This window comes from Carassius auratus, chromosome 49, assembly GCF_003368295.1.
Source record: "Carassius auratus strain Wakin chromosome 49, ASM336829v1, whole genome shotgun sequence".
NCBI lineage: Eukaryota > Metazoa > Chordata > Actinopteri > Cypriniformes > Cyprinidae > Carassius > Carassius auratus.
In genome coordinates this window covers 6,447,613-6,468,604 of record NC_039291.1, presented here as the reverse complement: position 1 = coordinate 6,468,604, position 20,992 = coordinate 6,447,613, and the positions used below count along the sequence as shown (strand labels likewise).

The following is a 20,992-nucleotide window of genomic DNA, read 5'->3' as shown; positions in this document are numbered from 1 at the left end:
TCAGCAGCGTCGTGAATGCACTCAACAGACCCGGAAGAGAAGACAATGCTGAATAAAGTGAACATTTTTGTTATTTTTGGACCAAAATGTATTTTCGATGCTTCAATAAATTCTCTGATGTCACATGGACTACTTTGATCATGTTTTTATGACCTTTCTGGACATGGACAGTGCACCGTACATACATTTTCAGTGGAGGGACAGAAAGCTCTCTGACTAAATCTCAAATATCTTAAACTGTGTTCCAAAGATGAACGAAAGTCTTATGGTTTGGAATGACATGAGGGTGAGTCATTAATGACATAATTTTCACTTTTGGATGAACTAACCCTTTAAAGGGGGTGTGAAATGCTATTTCATGCATACTGAGTTTTTTACACTGTTAAAGAGTTGGATTCCACTGCTAAACTTGGACAAAGTTTCAAAAATTAAGTAGTACGTTTGAAGGAGTATTTTTGTTCCAAAAAAACCTCTTCCGGTTTGTCACAAGTTTCGGAATGTTTTTTTCGAGTATGGCTCTGTGTGACGTTAGATGGAGCGGAATTTCCTTATATGGGTCCTAAGGGCACTTCTGCCGGAAGAGCGCGCGCTCACGTATAGCAGAGCACTGAGAGGCTGAGCACAGGCATTCACATTCGCGGCATTCGCGAGAGCGTCGCGAAAAGTCACAAAAGAAGTTTGTTTTTGGTTGCCAGGGCAAGACAACCCTGCACAGATTACCAAAAGAGAAACAGCATTAAGGCATCAGTGGATGGAGTTTATTTTTACAGAGCATCAACGGAGTTGTGCAAGTGTTTGTGTTTGTTCCCTGCATTTCGAAGATGCTTGTTTTACAAACAAGGACCAGTTTGACGCCGGATTTGCACATTGTTTATTTCTTAAGGATAATGCAGTCCAAACGAAAAAGGGTCATGATCGTATGTTGGAACCACATGTGGTGAGTAAAACTGCTTCAAATATCTCTGTGTTGTTAATTTAGCTATCGGCGCGTAAGCACATCAAGTAAACAACATGCAATGTTGTCATCAAACTGCACTTTCCACATGTACAGCTTAAAAAAAAAATAAAAGACAACATAAAGTGGAACTTAGTCATTTACCAAAACCGCTAAGCAAATATATACAGTTTCAGTACATACCACATAGAGACGCCTTTGCTGATGCTGCTCTTGTTAAATTTCAGCCTCTGGATCTGTGTCACAGCTTCCAGACGCTCTCAACGCAAAAGCCTACTGGCGCTCGTGATTCTTTAGCTCCGCCCACACGTCACGCCTCTAGGCGTTCGTGTTTTTTCCGGGAAAAATCGGTACAGACTATCTTTCTCTTATAAGTATAATAAAAATAAAGACTTTTTGGAGTTATGAAGGATGCAGTACTACTCTATTGGTACTCAAGATTAACAGGATATTGAGTGAAAACAAGCATTTCACCCCCCCCCCCCCCCCTTTAAGTTCTTTCACCAAATAGAATCACTCTGGAATACTAAGCAAACTCATTGGCTAGATTATAACACTTAATACTCCTTCAGACATGACAAAAGTATACTGAAATTGATCAAAACAGGATGTAGAAGAAGCAGATGCAGATGCAAAATAATGTGATCATCAAACATTAAATAGCATATAAAGCAAAACTGCCTAATGTTATCAAATGAAATGTCAACCCAGGAAGTGGTATAGGACTGTGTAAGCATTGGGGGTGTTTGATCATAAGTTTGAATCCAATCTTTTACAAAAACACAATTTTCTCGGCTTTTTGATCAAAATGTTGCAGTTTATATTAAACTTGCCCACATTTGAGTGTGCATGATTTTCAGATATTTATACAACAAAATATTCTGTGACCCATGACATTTTTGTGAAAATGATCGAAAATGCTGGTGGTGGCCTGCAACTTTTGTAAAAACGCTGGGAAAGAATTAACGATAAATGTATTAGGGAGGTAAAGAGATTGGGATGCAAAGAAAACCAGGTTCAAACATTAATCTCCCACATGAGCACCAGGGCTCAATATGTCTGGAGCACAACCGCTACATCTCCAACAAGAACTGCTTTATTTCAAGGTTAGATTACCTGTAGTCTTATTCAACAGATAGAGTGTGGAATATTTTGATAAACCTGAAGGAAATTCTAAAAGGCTATTGGCTATTGAAATTCAGGGCATGTATACAGTGCTTTGCCTCTCACCTTTAAAACCTTCCCCTTTTTCTTACTCCATTTCCTTGTGTTTCTATTTCACCGGTCTGTCTGTAGAAGGTGCATAACCATTTGATGGTGCATCAGAATGGAGCAAACGGAGATGAAAAAGTGGAAAAGAAACTGTGCACACACAACCCACACTCAGTGCCAACGCTTCAGGAAATCCCTTCATCTTTTCATCCTTGCTTAACCACTCTTTTCTTGAAAAACGGAGTCTCTTTAGGAGATGGTGTTCATTAGGTACTTGCTGTGGTGTGCGTGTGTGTGTGTGTGTGTGTGTGTGGGTGTGTGTGTGTGTGTGTGTTTGTGTGTGTGTGTGTCTAACCCTCTTGGCTGACCCTAATAAGCAACAACACACAGCTTGCTGAATAGACTTCAAACAGAGATGCTACTTTTAATCAGCAATGAGAAAATCAGCTCACAACCTGTTCGTAGAAAATAGGGCAAGAAAAAGTGAGGGACAGGACGAAAGAAATAGATAAAAGAAAGTGAAGAAAACTACAGACAAAAATTTAAAATGGCAACCTCAAACAAAACAGAGTGAGCAAAAAGGTGAACAACTGCACAAAAAGAAGAAGACAACCGCTGGAGGAATGCAAGGAACAGTACACTGAACCAAATTATGATTTTCTGTCAGTTCTGCATGTGTGGGCCTCAAACCTGTCAGAGTTCACAGTCTCATAAGGCTTCTGTGGAAACTGGGGCAGAGACAACTAGATCTCCAATTAAACTGCTACACATGCAAAGAGAAGTGACTTTATAAGAGATTATTTGATTATTGATAAAAACTTGCTTGTTAACTTGGCTCTAATATACTGGAAGGTAGTAGGCCAATAAAATATTTGGAGAATTAAGCTACACTTAAATGAATGTTCTTTGTAACCTCCAATAAACGCTGCCTGTAAGTGCTTAGAAGCTTTTGAGACTACAGCAATCTTGGGCCATTCCTCAACTGAAAAGCTTCCAGATCAATGATAATCTTAATTTTGACATTGCTACTGCTTTCCACAAATTCAACCAAATATTCTCAATGAGAATTGAATCTGGAGACTGAACAAGCCACTCAAGAACATTCTACAACCGATAAAGCATAAGTACATTCAAGTATAAGTACATAAGTTCATTTTTCTGACCTATCAACCAAGCATAAGTACATCTGGATGCACTTTGGGATGGCTGTCCTTCAGGAAAGTCCGTTGATCATCAAGCTTCAGTCTCTGCACTGAAAGCATCATAACTCATGATGTCCTTCATACAGTCAAGATTTTCACTTCCTGCAACAGCAAAACACCCCTATAACAGGAGCGGTCCATATCCAAGTTTGACCATAGAGATGGTACGCTTCTACTTATAAGCTTTGCCATTTTTGCACCAGACATACTGCTGATAAATAGGTCCATATCTTCCTTCTAGGACACCACAGGTCTATCCAAATGAATTTTAACATGTTCAAGTTGGCCTTTTATGCTCTTCTTGATCAAGAGTGGCATTCGGCAACAGTGCTGGGCAGTAATTTGATTACTTTTTTAGTAACGGAGTAATCTAACGTGTTATTTGCACAAAAGCAACATGAACTAATATAAAATATAAACGACTAGCAGGTGCAAGTGTATGCAGAGTTTCTATTTAGGCTATAACATGTTTGCAGCATTGAGCAATGCAGTGCTGAAATGTGCATGCTCATGTTTTCTCTCATTATAACACACGAATTGTAGACATTATGAAATATTAATTATGCATATATTTATTGTGTTTAAACTGAGAATTGTGAGATAGCAATGAACTTAGATGTCTTTTAGAGATTATAAATGCAGCTCTCTGCTTGCATTGTGTCAAACCATGCACGCAGCAGCCGCTTGCTTTAGTTAAAAATAACAGTGTTCTGTGAATGTTGATGCTTTAATAACAAACATATATCGGAAGCGTGTATGCTGGGATTTCATAAATTTCATAGAGAAAAGAAGTAACGTAACTAGTAACGTAACTAATTACTTTTGAAATAAAGTAATCAAAACAGTAACGTGATTAGTATTAAAAGGAGTAATCAGTAATCAGTAATTTGATTACATTTTCAGAGTAACTTGCCCAACACTGTTTGGCAATATCCCTCATCACAAAGTCCATACTTGACAATAACACTGTCAATTTTATTTATATGGCACCATTAGTTACAACACATGGTTGTCCAATGTGCTTTACAGCAACAGCAAAATAAAAACACGAAAACAGATTTAATAAAAAAATGAGACAAATGACAATAAGATAGCAATACAATCCTCATGTAGCCTTAGACTTTCTAATATAATAAAACTCTTTCTTCTCTATAGCCTTTGTGAGAGCTCTGTTGGCTTTGCCATATTTGCTACTCATGTCAGCACGCGCATGGGCTAGCTTTATGTATGTGTAACAGCTCAAGCTAATTCTGTTTTTTTTTTTTCTTTTTTTTCTTTTTTTTTTATAATTTCTAAAGGTTGATTGCATTTTAATACAATTTTGTTCCCCACTATACAAATAAGCGACTTAAAAACAGCAATGTTAAATATGGGATGGTTATTTAAAAATCCTGTAAATCAAAAATATTAAATTATATATTGAGATTTTCACCGTTAACATGCCAGTAAACAGTTACAGATGCAATTTTTATAAAATCCTGGATCATCAGAAAAGCTTGTATTTGTAAAGTAATATAGTCTCTTGGGGCTTGAATAATTTTGATTGAATCTGGATTTATTTAGGCAAAATAGTATAGAATATCTGGCATTTATCAGTTATGAGCCATAACATGAAAATAATTATCAGCTGATGGTCACTTTAACTTGCATTATAAATAATGATGCAACAGATGAACTTTCACAGGAACTCCACCATTGTGTTACTTTAAATAACTTGCTCTAGAGTCACAGCTGGGAGCTAAAGACTGAATTCTCATCCAGGAATAGTCACAATGGAAGGAAGGAACAATTTTAGCCCATTCCCGCTACAGCAGATCCAGTGGAAAGATAAAATAATTTGTTACGAGTCAAGGAAACTGGCAAGATGGTCCAGTCCTCCTCTAGCATAGTCTGAAAATCATTTTGCATTGAACAACTTCTCTTAGAAATGCTGCAACTCACCAAAATAAACTACTTTACAGTACATTGAAAACTAAAATTAAACTGAAAAAGAACATAATTCAAATGAAAATATTATATATAAAAGTAATACATAAATAATTGTAAATCTATTAGAAAAATACAACAATACTAATACACTGAATTTTAGTATTTGTAACAATTAGCCTCCATTTAAAACAGAAACACATGATAGTGATAGGAAATGAATAGGTGTCTGGACTGAAAAGAGGTTAAACCACAGAATAGGTTTGTCCAAACTGATTGCTTTTGAAGAAACAAGGAACATGGATCGTGTCACATTACACTGTTCAGAAAAACACATGAGGCACAAATGAAAGTTTAGCGGTCTTTAACCAGGTAAACACTGGGAATCACCACAACAGGAGCTTGAGCAACACACATAGTACACTACGAGACCAGGCGCAGGGAATCAACTAATAATCAAACTAAACAAGGACAGGAAACCAAATAAGACTTAACAGGAAATTAAATGCGTGAAAAAAAAACAGGACAAAACCTGACAAATATTTAGGCAACAGGTAGTGCCGCTGCTAGCCATTTTGGTGCCCTAATCATAGGGGGGGGGGGGGGGGGGTTACTTTCTAGACTAGAGCAATTATTAAATATCTGTCTTGTTTCACCTTTTTTGCTACATATACATGCCTAATATGTGGCTAATATTTCTATATGCTAATGAAATAATACCGGCATTAAAAAAATAATAATCATTATAGGCTATTTTTGTTGCCCCTTCAGCACTTGGTGCCCTACGCACAGTGCGTGATGCGCGTGCTGGGAGCGGCGGCGCTGGCAACAGGTTATTAAAGTACTAGTTCATTCATGATTGTATTTATTTATTTATTATTTGGGATGAACTACCCCTTCAACACTATTTTCTTTGTTCTACAGAGTGGAGTCATGAGCATTTCCCCCCTGCTGGGATCAACATCTTCAAAAGGTTTATCAACCATTCAGGAAAACTCCCAGAGGTCTCTATCTAATAAATGAGAATTTAAACAAAGTTGCTCACATTTTTGTATTGATTTCTGATTAGGAGAGTTATCTCTGATAGACACCTTAGGGACAATTGGACATACTCATATAGAGGAACTTAGTATGAACTGTTAGTATGTCAACCACAAAGTGCAAAGTTCTGCAGCAACAACAACCCTGCACCCCTCAGTGCATAACGTCTGCAGTCTGCCAGCCTTGGGGCATGAATTCAGCTCAGAGGGAGATAAACAGTAACAACAACAAAACCAGGTGTGTTAAATGGAGGTTTTCTTTTTTCACCCAAGACACTTTGTGGCATCTAAACCGTGTAGAGCAACACCAAGAATCAACACAAACTAACACTAATGTCAATATACTTGTGCAAAGACACTAAACCGGTTGGTTCTTGCCTAGTTAGTAACCTAATTCAAAGTTTGTCTAAGGTGGGAATTGTTGAAAGGGTCTCTGCCTCTTTTTTTTCCAAGATTGTATTGCTCCCAGTTTCTGAGATCAAAGCAACGTGTAATAATTCTAATTTTTAGAATACAAGCTCGCACGGTTGCTTCATGATTTGGTGCCAGATAAATGAAAAATGACTATGTTTACAATGTCCTAGGGTTCCATACTTTTGTCTTCTGTGGAACACAAAACAACATGCTTTGAAGAATGTTCATGCTGTTCTTTTTCATGCAAAGAAAGCATAAGCAGACATTCTGACAAACATGTTCTACAGAATAAAGAAAGTCATGCAGTCAGTAATCTAATTCCAAGTTTGTCTAAGGTGGGCATTGTTGAAAGGGTCTCTCTTCCTTTTTCTTCCAGATTTAAAAGATCTCAGGTTTTGGTTACTGGTGACTATGTCCTGTAAGCCATTTTAACAGCCACAGTGGTGATTAAGCAGGCTATGAGCCTGGAAAATTCCTGAAGTACGGAAAAGTATCTAAGTGCTGCTCCCTCTCCCTGAATGCTTTAGGAGACAAGACAAGAATATCTTACAATGCAGAATGATAAACTGTTCCTTTCATTCTCCACCTCCCCTTTTCGATCCTTTCTGCCAAACGGTGAACAATTACCAGATTCCATTTGCCATTAAGTCAAAGCACTTTTCATTAGCTGAGCTGGTCGGTGACCTGTGGATCAACTTCTGCCCACATTAATTTCGTTTTTTTCACAAACAGAGTACTCCATCTGTCTGAAGAAAATAATAGTCTGCTGGTCCAAGATTAATGGAGTGGCTCCCAAGCACAAAAATACCTATTTTAAGAGAGTAAATTAGTTAATAAATCTGGGACGATCAAATAGTGTCTCCATGTCTGCTTTCTGTCTTTCAACAAAAATAAAAATAAAAAAAACTTTTAAATATAAGCCATTTACTTTGTTGCCTGACAGTTTAGGCCCAGTTCATCCCAAAAGGAAAATCTTTTATAAAATATTCACCCTCATTCGGTTCCAAACCTGTATGATATTGATTCTTCATTGCAGCACAAAGCAAGATGTTTTGAAGAATGTTCATGCTTTCTTTCTTTTTTCAAGAAAGCATAAGCAGACATTTTGTTAATATCTCCTTTTATGTTCCACAGAATAAAGAAAATCATACAGATTTGGAACAACAGGAAGGTGAGAACATGAACATCATTTTTATTATTAGTTGAATTATCCCTTTTTCACGAGTTCACCCTTACATCTAATCTGAAGGCAAATAGTAGGCATATTTTGGCGTGCTGTCCTGGGGGAGGGGTCCGGGCCCGGAGCATAGCCCGAACCCAAATAACTCCCCCTATCCCTAATTTGGGATAAATAGATTAGAAGTGAGGAGTTGGGGTGGAGGAGGGTTGCCGAAAAACTGTCGTGGGACAGGAGGTAGGAAGACTGGATATATATACGCTTGCGTGCTATTTAAGATTATTAGCTAAACGAGATGAACCTGTGCCAAATTGGATGATTATCTGATCGTGCTTCTCCCGAACTTTGTTAATAAAACCACATTAAAAATTCCAAACTGTCTCTGTTATTGATCTAAATGGCTCTTCAGGAACTTGCTGGCAAAGTAAGTTCTGCTAGAATGTCTTCAGTTTGGGCAGTTCTGGATTAAGAGTGCCTCACTCCCCCCCCCCCCCCCCCAAAAAAAAAAAAAAAAATTATTTGGCATTATTATGTATTATTATGTATTATTTTGGAGTACTACACTGGCCATCCCATAAACCCCAAGTTAAATGTTATGCTTCTCAGACTGATATGTTAAACAAATCAATCTGGGCTAACACTCATAGTCCAAACATGGAAAATCCAAACCGCAGAAGCCTGAGTACAGATCCAACCAGTTTAAGATAAACTTAGTTGAGATGAGGGGACTGTGTCTCCCTCCCTCTCTGCCCTCTTTCTTTCCCATAACCTCTGTTTGGCTGAACCATGAGTAAGCAAGACCACCCAGCCATGAACTTTACTGACTTTGGTACTGTCCTTTGTCCTGCTACACTTGCTTGTGATAAACTTTCAAAAAGTGCTAATAGTAGATTAAACAAAAGACTGAACCATTTTACCTGCAGAAACAGAAAACCCCTTTAAGGAAGCCGACTGCTGAAAAACAGAACTCTCCTTTATCACTCTATCTACCAGACATAAAATGGGCAAAGAAAAAAAGAGAATGTATTTGTTTCTTTCCAGGTGCTTCTTTGAGGGCACATTTAGGTAGACAAGATTAGTATCAGATTGCAGGTGAATATATTAGACTCTTGCACGTTGATCTGTACGGGTTTTCGAAGCACAATGGAAAGCTATAAAATGTTGTATTAATATAACAGTATAACTTACATATAGTGTCATTACAAACAGGTGGGTTTACTTCTTCCCTCATACTTTATTGGCAGCCAGATTTCTAAGTTTAAATAATAACATATGCATAACATTTATTTAAAAAATGAAACATTAATTACAGGAAAATGCACACTCATCATCTCTCCAGTTGGGAAATGTCATCTATCAGTTATGCTTTCTTTTTACGTGAGCCATTCATCCAACATGTTATGAACTGTGCTTGTACTCTAAGTCTAGAAAACATTAACTCTTAAATGGTCCATTTAAAGTAATGATTTAAAGAAAATAAAAATAACTTTTAAAGAGCTCACTGGTGTAAACATTTACAATGTTTATGGTTGGGCAGAAATGAGAGACAGTTTGCTTGAAAAAAAACATTTAATATATTTGTCAACTTTCCCTCATGCACTGTAAATGTAAACTAAAATAGCTACTAGAATAATGTCCAAGTTATTCTTTTTGCTAGAAAATATGTAAATGGTTATATGGCATGCTTCAAAAAAAAAAAAAAAAAAAAAAATCACTGGTACTAAAGGAAACAAATATTGCATGTATAAGTCTATTGATGGCCTTATAGATAGCACCTACAGGTGCTGGTCATATAATTAGAATATCATCAAAAAGTTTATTTCACTAATTCCATTCAAAAAGTGAACCTTGTATATTATATTCATTCATTAAACACAGACTTATATATTTCAAATGTTTATTTCTTTTAATTTTGATGATTATAAATGACAACTAAGGAAAATCACAAATTCAGTATCTCTGAAAATTTGAATATTACTTAAGACTAATACAAAGAAAGGCCAACTGAAAAGTATGAACATGAAAAGTTTGAGCATGTACAGTACTCAACACTTAGTTGGGGCTCCTTTAGCCTGAATTACTGCAGCAATGCGACGTGGCATGGAGTCGATCAGACTGTGGCACTGCTCAGGTGTTATGAGAGCCCAGGTTGCTCTGATAGTGGCCTTCAGCTCTTCTGCATTCTTGGGTCTGGCATATTGCATCTTCCTCTTCACAATACCCCATAATTTTTCTATGGGGTTAAGGTCAGGCAAGTTTGTTGGCCAATTAAAAACAGGGATATCATGGCCCTTAAACCAGGTACTGGTAGCTTTGGCACTGTGTGCAGGTGCCAAGTCCTGTTGGAAAATGAAATCTGAATCTCCATAAAGTTGGTCAGCAGCAGGAAGCATGAAGTGCTATAAAACTTCATGGTATACGGCTGCGTTGACCTTGGACTGCAGACCAACACCAGCAGATGGCATGGCACCCCAAACCATCACTGACTGTGGAAACTTTACACTGGACCTCAAGCAACGTGGATTGTGTGCCTCTCCTCTCTTCCTCCGGACTCTGGGACCCTGATTTCCAAAGGAAATGCAAAATTTACTTTCATCACATAACATAACTTTGGACCACTCAGCAGCAGTCCAGTCCTTTTTGTCTGTTGTTCAAGAGTGGCTTAACACAAGGAATGTGACAGCTGAAACCCAAGTCTTGCATACGTCTGTGCGTAGTGGTTCTTGAAGCACTGACTCCAGCTGCAGTCCACTCTTTGTGAATCTCCCCCACTTTTTTTAATGGGTTTTGTTTCACAATCCTCTCCAGGGTGCGGTTATCCCTATTGCTTATACACTTTTTTTCCACCACATCTTTTACTTCCCTTCACCTCACTATTAATGTGCTTGGACACAGAGCTCTGTGAACAGTCAGCCTCTTTTGCAATGACCTTTTGTGTAATTCCCTCGTTGTGAAAGGTGTCAATGGTCATCTTTTGGACAACTCTCAAGTCAGCAGTCTTCACCGTGATTGTGTAGCCTACAGAACTAGATTGAGAGACCATTTAAAGGCCTTTGCAGGTTTTTTGAGTTAATTAGCTGATTATAGTGTGGCACTAGGTGTCTTCAATATTGAACCTTTCCACAATATTCTAACTTTCTGAGATACTGAATTTGGGATTTTCCTTAGTTGTCATTTATAATCATCAAAATTAAAATAAATAAACATTTGAAATATATCAGACTGTAATGAATTAATATAATATACAAATTTCACTTTTTGAATGGAATTAGTGAAATAAATCAACTTTTTGATGATATTCTAATTATATGACCAGCACCCTGTGTGTGTGTATATATATATATATATATATATATATATATATATATATATATATATATATATATATATATATATATAATTACTAAGTTAAAATTAAATTAAATAAATTACTAAATTAAATATAATAAATACTATACATTAAACTAAAAATGTGAGCTAATTAAAATATTAACACATGATATAATACTATATAAATAACATTAAAATAACACTGGTTCAACTTTGAATGCAACATTTTATTGTATGTATGGACTGCATGAAAAATTTACCTAAACAATATTTAACAACTTAAATGTCTACTCTTTCACAAACTATGGATAGTTTCAGAAGACGCCTTCATAGAGCATTAATCATATGGACTATAGAGAAAATGAATCATATTTTTTTTGTCCTTTTTGTAGCCTTTTGGAGAGCTGTATTGATCATCCATCCATCCATGAAAGCAAAACATGTGACAAACTTTGTAAAGTGTGTGGTCCAGTGTTCATGATTCACCTTGAAAATGTTTCAACATATAAACATATAATTAAACATATAATTTTAATTAAACATATAGTTAAAACATATAATGAGCTTAGTCCATTTTACTTCCATAATAGATCGAAAGAATTGAGGCTGTTCGGATGTTCTACTTAAAAATGACAGAAACCAGGTTAATCATTTCGGAACAAATGAATGATAAAAAAGAATGACGCACTAATTTCTGTGTATGCATGTGTGTGCTCGCCAGAATGAATAACTAATGGAGGGATGTTAACCTCAAGAACTTCCTGTCTTTAATATCATCACAGTCTAAATCCCCACCTAGGAGTGTCCCATTCCTGCATTTTCACTGAGTGGACATGACGTGTCTGTTAATCACTAAACATTGAGGGATGTGACTGTCATCAGAAGGCCACTGAGGTGGTAATATTTGGGTCTTATATCACCACTTTAGAGCAACTTTGAGTTGACACGGAGCTCTTAAACCACAACCAGCTGGATTAAAACCCACTGGGGCGGAATGTGATAAAGAGGTCTCTAATCACACTCACAAACACATGCACTCACACAAACTGGCATTAATCTGCACCCCACTGTGCTGTAATGGGGAGGCAATGTGTTTTTTTTTTTTTTTTTTTTTTTTTTTTTTTTGAGGAATGCAGCAAAAATCAACCCTGCTGCCGATCTAATCCCAGAAAACCCATTCTCATATATGAATAAATATAAAGCCTGCACTGAACACATTTAGCTTAATACCATATGAAATTCACTTACAATTAGACACTTTAAATCAAGAATGCAAATCTACTTAATACCCTAAATGCACGTAAAAACCTATGCAAACAAAACAGAATGTTCCATTTTTATTCACAGGTATACTAAGCATGGAAACTTCAACATCTCAAACCAAATATAATAATATCTTTGGCAGGAACATAATGAAAAATATCAAATATTTACTCCCCATTTGAAACTAAATATCTACCCAATATGCGTCAAACTATTAATACTATACTTAATGCTAATATCACAAAGAGGACACACAACATAATTGAGGTTAGAAGATCTAAAACCTTGAGTATAGCAGAAAATAAAATTTATTTGGCAATAAGAATAAAGCATAGCCAATAGAATTTAAATTTAAAAATATAATATAAATAAATGTATGCATTTAGCAGACGCTTTTATCCAAAGCGACTTACATTGCATTCAGGCTAACAATTTTCTCCTAACATGTGTTCCCTGGGATTCGAACCCCCAACCTTGCGCTTGCTAACAAAATGCTCTACAAATTGAAATACTGAGTTTCACAAGAGATTTCAACCAGTGCACAAATTTGCCAAGATACAAAAGTCTGCAATCAACAGCCTGACTTGTGTGTTCACAACAGACAAGACTTGAGTAAATAAATTGCGCTATTCACGTGTAATTGGACGCTTGAACATTAAACTTCATAACAGATGTGAATTCGTGTCATGGGGGCGCTTCTGCCAGTTGAATTCACGCAGTATTGTGATTTCAACCGCCATTTTCATTCGGATAATTCTCAAAATATTACTGTGTCATGAAATGTAGTTTTAAAATATTTCAGGCGAGAATGTAGTTGTTGTAAACTCAAATATGCAGTTTATTTATAAAGACAGCGTCTATTTAAAAATGATTTTCGGAGACGAGCTCCATGCGATCAGCGGGAGCTCAGTGATCATGTATATGCCAAAGCACTCTCAACTTGGCTAGTCCTTCTGACATTTGCCGCTAGCTCTGATGTCTCTTTAGTGGTTCAAGATAAAATATAATTTGTTTGGGGTAAATCTAATTTTTGGTCTTTTTTCAATTAATCTATTAATATGTTATATATACAAGCAAGACCCTTTTTATTTCTGTTTCTGTAAAAGTATGAAGAAGTATCATAAAGCGACTATGACTTCGTTCTCCATTGTTGTTTCGGATTTTCCCTCCACTCGCTACATCGTAATCACGTCACTACTAAGAGCAAGCTCCTGATTGGTTAACAAGGCGCAAAATTTTGCCTAAGTTCAGATTTTTTAAAGGTCCCCTTCTTTGTGATTCCATGTTTTAAACTGTAGTTATTGTGTAATGTTGTTGTTAGACTATAAATAATATCTGTACAATTCTAAAGCTCAAAGTTCAATGCCAAGCGAGATATTTGATTTAACAGAATTCGCCTACAAAAAACGCCCCGTTTGGACTACAGCCCTCCAGTTCCTGCAGTAATAACGTCACTAAAACAGTTTTTTTTGACTAACCACCGCCCACATGAATTCAAAAACAGGGGGGCGTGGCCTTGTTGCGCTCCCTCCGACGGAGAAGGAAGAGCTGTTTGTGTTTGTCGCCATGTCATTGAAACGCTGTTTTTTCATCTCTGAGTCCAATCATCTTTGTTTGGGCTTCCCAGGAATGCTGTACTTTGAGATTAATGGTTACAATTTATGTTTAACTCGGTTCCCGAAAATAATGCACAACAATAATGTAAAACTATGTGCAGCTCATTTTGCTGAGGACAGCTTGCTGAGGACAACTTTCTCAATCTCAATCAGTTTAATGCTGGATTTGCACAAAGATTATTCTTGAAAGATGGAGCAGTTCCCTCTTTGTCTGGAGAAGGCGTTGTTTATGGACCACAACCGGTAAGTGTATTTTATTATTTAAGTTGGTGCGTTTAACAGTTTCTGTAACTTATTACACAAAGGGCAACGCTGTTTAGCTTTGTTAACTAGATGTTAGGGCTGTGCAAAAAAAAAACGAATGCGATTTTTTCATGGGCATCTCTAAAAACGCTCCTCCTGTTACTATAAATAATATAAACACTTCCTGTTTGCTGTTTGCTGTTGACGGCTGTACTGCGTTTGAGCTCCGTCACTATATTCTTTTCATTGACTATTTTTAACTTAAAAATCAATTTTATACATCATTGTTTCCGTTTATATAACGCGTGAATATATCCTCTATTGTATTCTACAACAAAAACAATCAGAGCGCCTCGCTATCACTAGTTTTATTTTGATCTCCCGGGTCCGCTATTAGCTTTTAGCCAGTTAGCATCAGCAAGCGTGTTTGCTGCTAACTGCGCTTACATTGCTAATACTCTATTCTCACACATTACCACTGCTGTACTCACTGTTACTTGCTTTAATGGCGGATGAATGTCTCCACTCTGTGCAGCTCGAGCTCGAGGCCGTGGGGAAGCAGATTCGCGACCTGGAACAGAGGCAGGCCCAGCTGAGAGAGCGGAGAGCCGCGCTGGAATCATCCCGGGCTGACGCTCACAAGTCCGGGGTAAGTATACAGCGTGCTGTTAACAGTCCCACCACGTCTACTCCGTGTGTTTCTCTGCGCAGGCCCGGTGCACCCAGGACGCGATCTTCCCAGATGTCCTTCACTGCGACGCCGGGACACCACGGACCCTGGGTGCATCCACAGCGGAGGATGCGAGCTGGGTCCCGGGCGACTACTTCTCCCCCTCCTGCCTTCGAGCTCTCCATCCAGAACCGCTTCGCTCCCCTCCGCGAGACAGGACGCGACGCTGTGATCATCGGAGACTCCATCGTCCGACACGTAAGTGCTACGTTAGCCGAAGGTAAAGTGCACACTCATTGTTTGCCTGGTGCTCGTGTTCTCGATGTTTCTGCGCAGATACCCGCGATCCTGAAGGACGGCGAGAGCCCCAGAGCGGTCGTGCTTCACGCCGGGATTAACGACACCACGCTGCGGCAGACGGAGACGCTGAAGAGGGACTTCAGGAGCCTGATCGAGACTGTTCGCAGCACGACGCCCGCGGCGACGATCGTCGTGTCAGGACCACGTATCGACGAGGACACGAAAGGTTCAGTAGACTTTTTGCTTTAAATGAATGGTTGTTGTCATGGTGTAAAGAACAGAAACTGCTATTTGTTAATAACTGGAATCTTTTCTGGGAGCGTCCTAGACTGTTTCGCGCTGATGGATTACACCCCAGCAGAATTGGAGCGGAGCTTCTCTCTGACAACATCTCCAGGACACTTCGCTCCATGTGACTAGTAAGACAATTCTCAAATAACCATTATGATGAGTTTTGTTCTAACCGCTTAAATGCTAAAGGTACTTGCGCTGTAAAACCTATTAAGACTGTGTCTGTTCCCCGAATAGTGAGGTCAAAATATAAATATAATGTAGGATCTAGAAAAAATCTTATCGTAATTAAACCAGAAAAATGTAAAGTAAATGAACAAAAAAATTTTTTAAAGTTTGGGCTCATAAATATTAGATCACTCGCACCAAAAGCAGTTATTGTAAATGAAATGATCACAGATAATAGTTTTGATTTACTCTGCTTGACTGAAACCTGGCTAAAACCAAATGATTATTTTGGTCTAAATGAGTCTACTCCACCAAACTACTGTTATAAGCATGAGCCCCGTCAGACTGGTCGTGGCGGGGGTGTTGCAACAATATATAGTGATATTCTCAATGTTACCCAGAAAACAGGATACAGGTTTAACTCTTTTGAAATACTTCTGCTAAATGTTACTCTGTCAGACATGCAAAAGAAATCTAATGTATCTCTTGCTCTGGCTACTGTGTATAGACCACCAGGGCCGTATACAGAATTCCTGAAAAAATTTGCAGATTTCCTCTCAGACCTTCTAGTTACAGTTGATAAGGCGCTAATCATGGGAGATTTTAATATTCACGTTGATAATGCAAATGATACATTAGGACTTGCGTTTACTGACCTAATAAACTCCTTTGGAGTCAAGCAAAATGTCACCGGGCCCACTCATCGTTTTAATCATACACTAGATTTAATTATATCGCATGGAATCGATCTTACTGCTATAGATATTGTACCTCAAAGTGATGATATTACAGACCATTTCCTTGTATCGTGCATGCTGCGTATAACTGATATTAACTATATGTCGCAGCGTTACCGTCTGGGCAGAACTATTGTTCCAGCCACCAAAGAAAGATTCGCAAATAACCTGCCTGATCTATCTCAACTGCTAATTGTACCCAAAAATACACACGAATTAGACGAAATTACTGACAACATGGGCACTATTTTCTCTAATACATTAGAAGCTGTTGCCCCAATCAAATTGAAAAAAGTTAGAGAAAAACGTACTGTACCATGGTATAACAGTAATACTCACTCTCTCAAGAAATTAACTCGTAGTCTTGAATGCAAATGGAGAAAAACTAACTTAGAAGTTTTTAGAATTGCATGGAAAAACAGTATGTCCAGCTATAGACAGGCTCTAAAAACTGCTAGGGCAGAGCATATACACAAACTCATTGAAAATAACCAAAACAATCCTAGGTTTTTATTTAGCACAGTGGCTAAGTTAACAAATTACCAGATGCCACCTGATTCAAATATTCCACCAACGTTAAATAGTAATGACTTTATGAATTTCTTCACTGATAAAATAGATAACATTAGAAATACAATAGCGAATGTAGATTCTACAGCATCTAACACTTCAGTTTCATCCATCGCACCCAAAGATAAACTGCAGTGCTTTACAACCATAGGACAGGAAGAGCTAAATAAACTTATCACTGTATCTAAACCAACAACATGTTTATTAGATCCTGTACCCTCAAAATTACTGAAAGAGCTGTTACCTGTAGCAGAAGAAACGCTTCTCAATATCATAAACTCGTCGTTAACTTTAGGACACGTCCCAAAACCATTCAAGCTGGCAGTTATCAAGCCTCTTATTAAGAAACCAAAACTAGATCCTAGTGTACTGGCAAATTATAGGCCTATCTCAAATCTTCCATTTATGTCTAAAATTTTAGAGAAAGTTGTGTCTGCTCAATTGAGCACCTTCCTGCATAAAAATGATATGTATGAAGAATTTCAGTCAGGTTTTAGGCCCCACCATAGCACAGAAACTGCACTTGTTAAAATTACAAATGACCTGCTCCTTGCGTCAGACCAAGGCTGCAACTCATTTCTAGTCTTACTTGATCTTAGTGCTGCGTTCGACACCATAGATCATGACATACTCATAGATCGATTACAAAACTATACAGGTATTCAAGGGCAGGCTCTAAGATGGTTTAGATCCTACCTGTCCGATCGCTACCATTTTGTTTACTTAAATGGGGAGTCATCTCATTTATCATCAGTAAAATATGGAGTGCCACAAGGATCCGTCCTAGGTCCCCTTCTATTTTCAATATATATGTTGCCCCTTGGTAATATTATTAGAAAATACGGAATTAGCTTCCACTGTTATGCTGATGATACTCAGCTATATATCTCAACGAGACCAGATGAAACTTCCCAATTATCTAAGCTAAAAGAGTGTGTTAAAAATGTAAAAGCTTGGATGACTCACAATTTTCTCCAATTAAATTCGGATAAGACAGAGATACTAATTATTGGACCAAAAAACACTACACAGAATCTTGTAGATTACAATCTGCAACTAGACGGATGTACTGTTACTTCCTCTACAGTCAGAAATCTGGGTGTTATATTAGACAGCAATTTGTCTTTTGAAAATCATATTTCCAATGTTACAAAAACTGCATTCTTCCATCTTAGAAACATTGCCAAGCTACGAAACATGTTATCTGTTTCTGATGCAGAAAAGCTAGTTCATGCATTCATGACCTCTAGACTGGACTATTGTAACGCACTTCTAGGTGGTTGTCCTGCTTCTTCAATAAACAAGCTACAGGTAGTCCAAAATGCAGCAGCTAGAGTCCTTATGAGGTCAAGAAAATATGATCATATTACCCCAATTTTACAGTCTCTGCACTGGCTACCTATTAAGTTCCGTATCAGTTACAAATTATCATTACTTACCTATAAGGCCCTAAATGGTTTAGCTCCAGCATACCTAACTAGCCTTCTACCACGTTACAACCCATCACGCACCCTAAGGTCACAAAACGCTGGACTTTTGGTCGTTCCTAGGATAGCAAAGTCCACTAAAGGAGGTAGAGCTTTCTCACATTTGGCTCCCAAACTCTGGAATAGCCTTCCTGATAATGTTCGGGGTTCAGACACACTCTCTCTGTTTAAATCTAGATTAAAAACACATCTCTTTCGCCAAGCATTCAAATAATGTATCTTTTTAATTGTGAGTGTAGTTGCATCTGTTCAAAGTTGCATTTTTATTCATTAGCTTGGGTTAAACTAATTTTACTTTGTTGGATCAGCAGCTATGCTAATGATGTCTGTATTTTGTTTCTATGTTTCGCCACGGGATTTACATCCCGTGGTAACTAGGATTTAAACAAGCTCCAGTCTGAATCCAGAAAACCTGAGAAGAGATGATGCTGACCCTCAGAGGACCCCAGATGATGCTACCTTGAATCAACAAAGAGAACTAACAATTATTGCTAAATGTGTGACTGAATCATATAATAACTTAATTAATAATATTGATAGTTCATCGTCTAGCTGTCTACGTCTTGTATTATTATTATTATTTTTTTTTCTAAAATCCTGTCAAATGTGCACAAACTACTAGCTACTACTAAATATTGTAGAAACATAATTTTCTGTAAAGTTGCTTTGTAACGATTTATTTTGTAAAAAGCGCTATACAAATAAACTTGAATTGAATTGAAAAATACATCTCCAGCACGTGCGTTCTAGCCCAATCGCGTTACCAGGCGGGCAGCCTGCTCTCAGCTGCTGTCGAATCACAGCACAGGTACCGCTGGCCCAATCAGAACCCGTTATGTATTTCTGAAGGAGAGGCTTCATAGAACAAGGAAGTCATTAGCCCGTTTTTGTTACAGTGGAAACAGCAGTATACAGATAAGTGAATTGTGTGAAAAATACTGTGTTTTTTTACACGCGAAACATGAACACATGTTATATTGCACATTGTAAACACAATCAAAGCTTCAAAAAGCGCGTAAAACGGGACCTTTAACTAGGGTGTTTCACACGACGAATTCGCGCCGCATCATTCATCAAATGTGTCACAGGTTGTCTATTCACGTCTTTGCATTGACTTAACATTGAAATCAAATGCGCCAGATGTCTTTAAAGTTTTTTGATTATTTCAAATATTCTCAGAAATAACATAGATATTAATTAAAATAATGAAAACATTAGATGTGTGATAAACAATGACCAGACATCATGTGGTCAAATATGAAAAGTGCAGTTTGTTGGTCTCCACTTTTGATTATTTATTACTTACTGGGATGTGTGACTTCTTGCTGGGTTATGGGTGCTGTGAACCTTTTAGGTGGACAGATTTTGCTCCTTGGCTGGCTCATCTCATCCTCTTCCTTTATATTGGTGTTTTGCAGGATCTGCGAATGTGTTGTTCCATTGACAGGAGGGCTCTGGCCAGGTATATTGCCCTCGCTTTCTGTCCGTATCACTTTCTCACCCATGCTATGCATTCTGGGTTGGCTGGCAGGTGTATCCCGACGAGGCGAGGGGAGTTTGGAGCCAGGACCCGCCGAGGATGGGCGAGCAAGTCGTGAAGGTTTAGACATAGTGTAGAAATGCTGGTTAAACTCGAAAGAATCCAATTTAGTCAGTTAATCAGTCACTCACTTGGTATTCCATTTCAGTTGTCCAATCAATATCCAAAACTGTGTTTCACAGGTGGCCAAATACTGCCTGGATTTTCACCGTATTCCACAGAGAAAGATTTTCACCGTCTTGGTCTTACTCTCCTTCCTTCTCTCTCATCTTCCTGTCCTTCTGTGTCTTTACTCAAGGAACGAGTCCAGACGAGTGCAGGTAGAAGAACCAGACGGAGAGACGGAGGAGGCGGACCGAGGGGGAAGGGGTTAATCACCACCTTTCTAAACGGAGCTCGTTCCGAAGTGTATGGGTGTGCGCCTTAGGATGACTGACAGTGGGACAAACGGAGATAAGCAGTCTGTTCACATGTATCAGCGCATTCCAACCCACAGTCTCAATCTCTCTTTCATTTTGCCTTCCTAAACTCCAACTCTCCTTTCTCTCGCTCTCCCCACCTTGTTTTTCATCTTGTCTAGATGCTCTCAGCTTAGAAAGGCAGTAAAAGTATAAATACTTGGGAATCAAAAAGGAAAATGAAAATGTCTTCTTTTGCTGCCACAGCTGTGTATACTGATCCACATGTGACTCTCTCTCTCTGTCCACTGTTCTTCCAGTCTCTAATTTACAAAGCTAGAACACCATCGCTGTGGTGCGTGCTGTAGAAAATCACACACACACACACACACACACACACACACACACACGCCTGGATATTTCTGGAGAATTACAAAGTGGCAGAAGGAAAAC

The 20,992-nt window shown here is 38.1% G+C and overlaps 1 protein-coding gene across 8 annotated transcripts in view; it reads right to left on the bottom strand.

Annotated features, from left to right (window-relative positions):
• The window catches only part of LOC113066102 (sickle tail protein homolog), a 166,836-nt gene that overhangs the window by 111,492 nt on the left and 34,352 nt on the right, over positions 1–20,992 (bottom strand). For 2 of the 8 annotated variants that reach the window (XR_003279120.1, XM_026237745.1), the window contains exon 1: positions 19,908–20,737. The exons of 1 other annotated variant lie outside the window; for it this stretch is intronic. Coding sequence is in view for 6 of the 7 variants with exons in the window: in XM_026237745.1 (XP_026093530.1) it covers positions 19,908–20,211 (304 nt within the window). In the remaining variant the exon portion in view is untranslated. Of the gene's footprint in view, positions 1–19,907; positions 20,738–20,992 lie in introns of those variants that run through there. 5 more of the 8 variants (XM_026237741.1, XM_026237740.1, XM_026237742.1 and 2 more) reach the window with 4 other exon arrangements.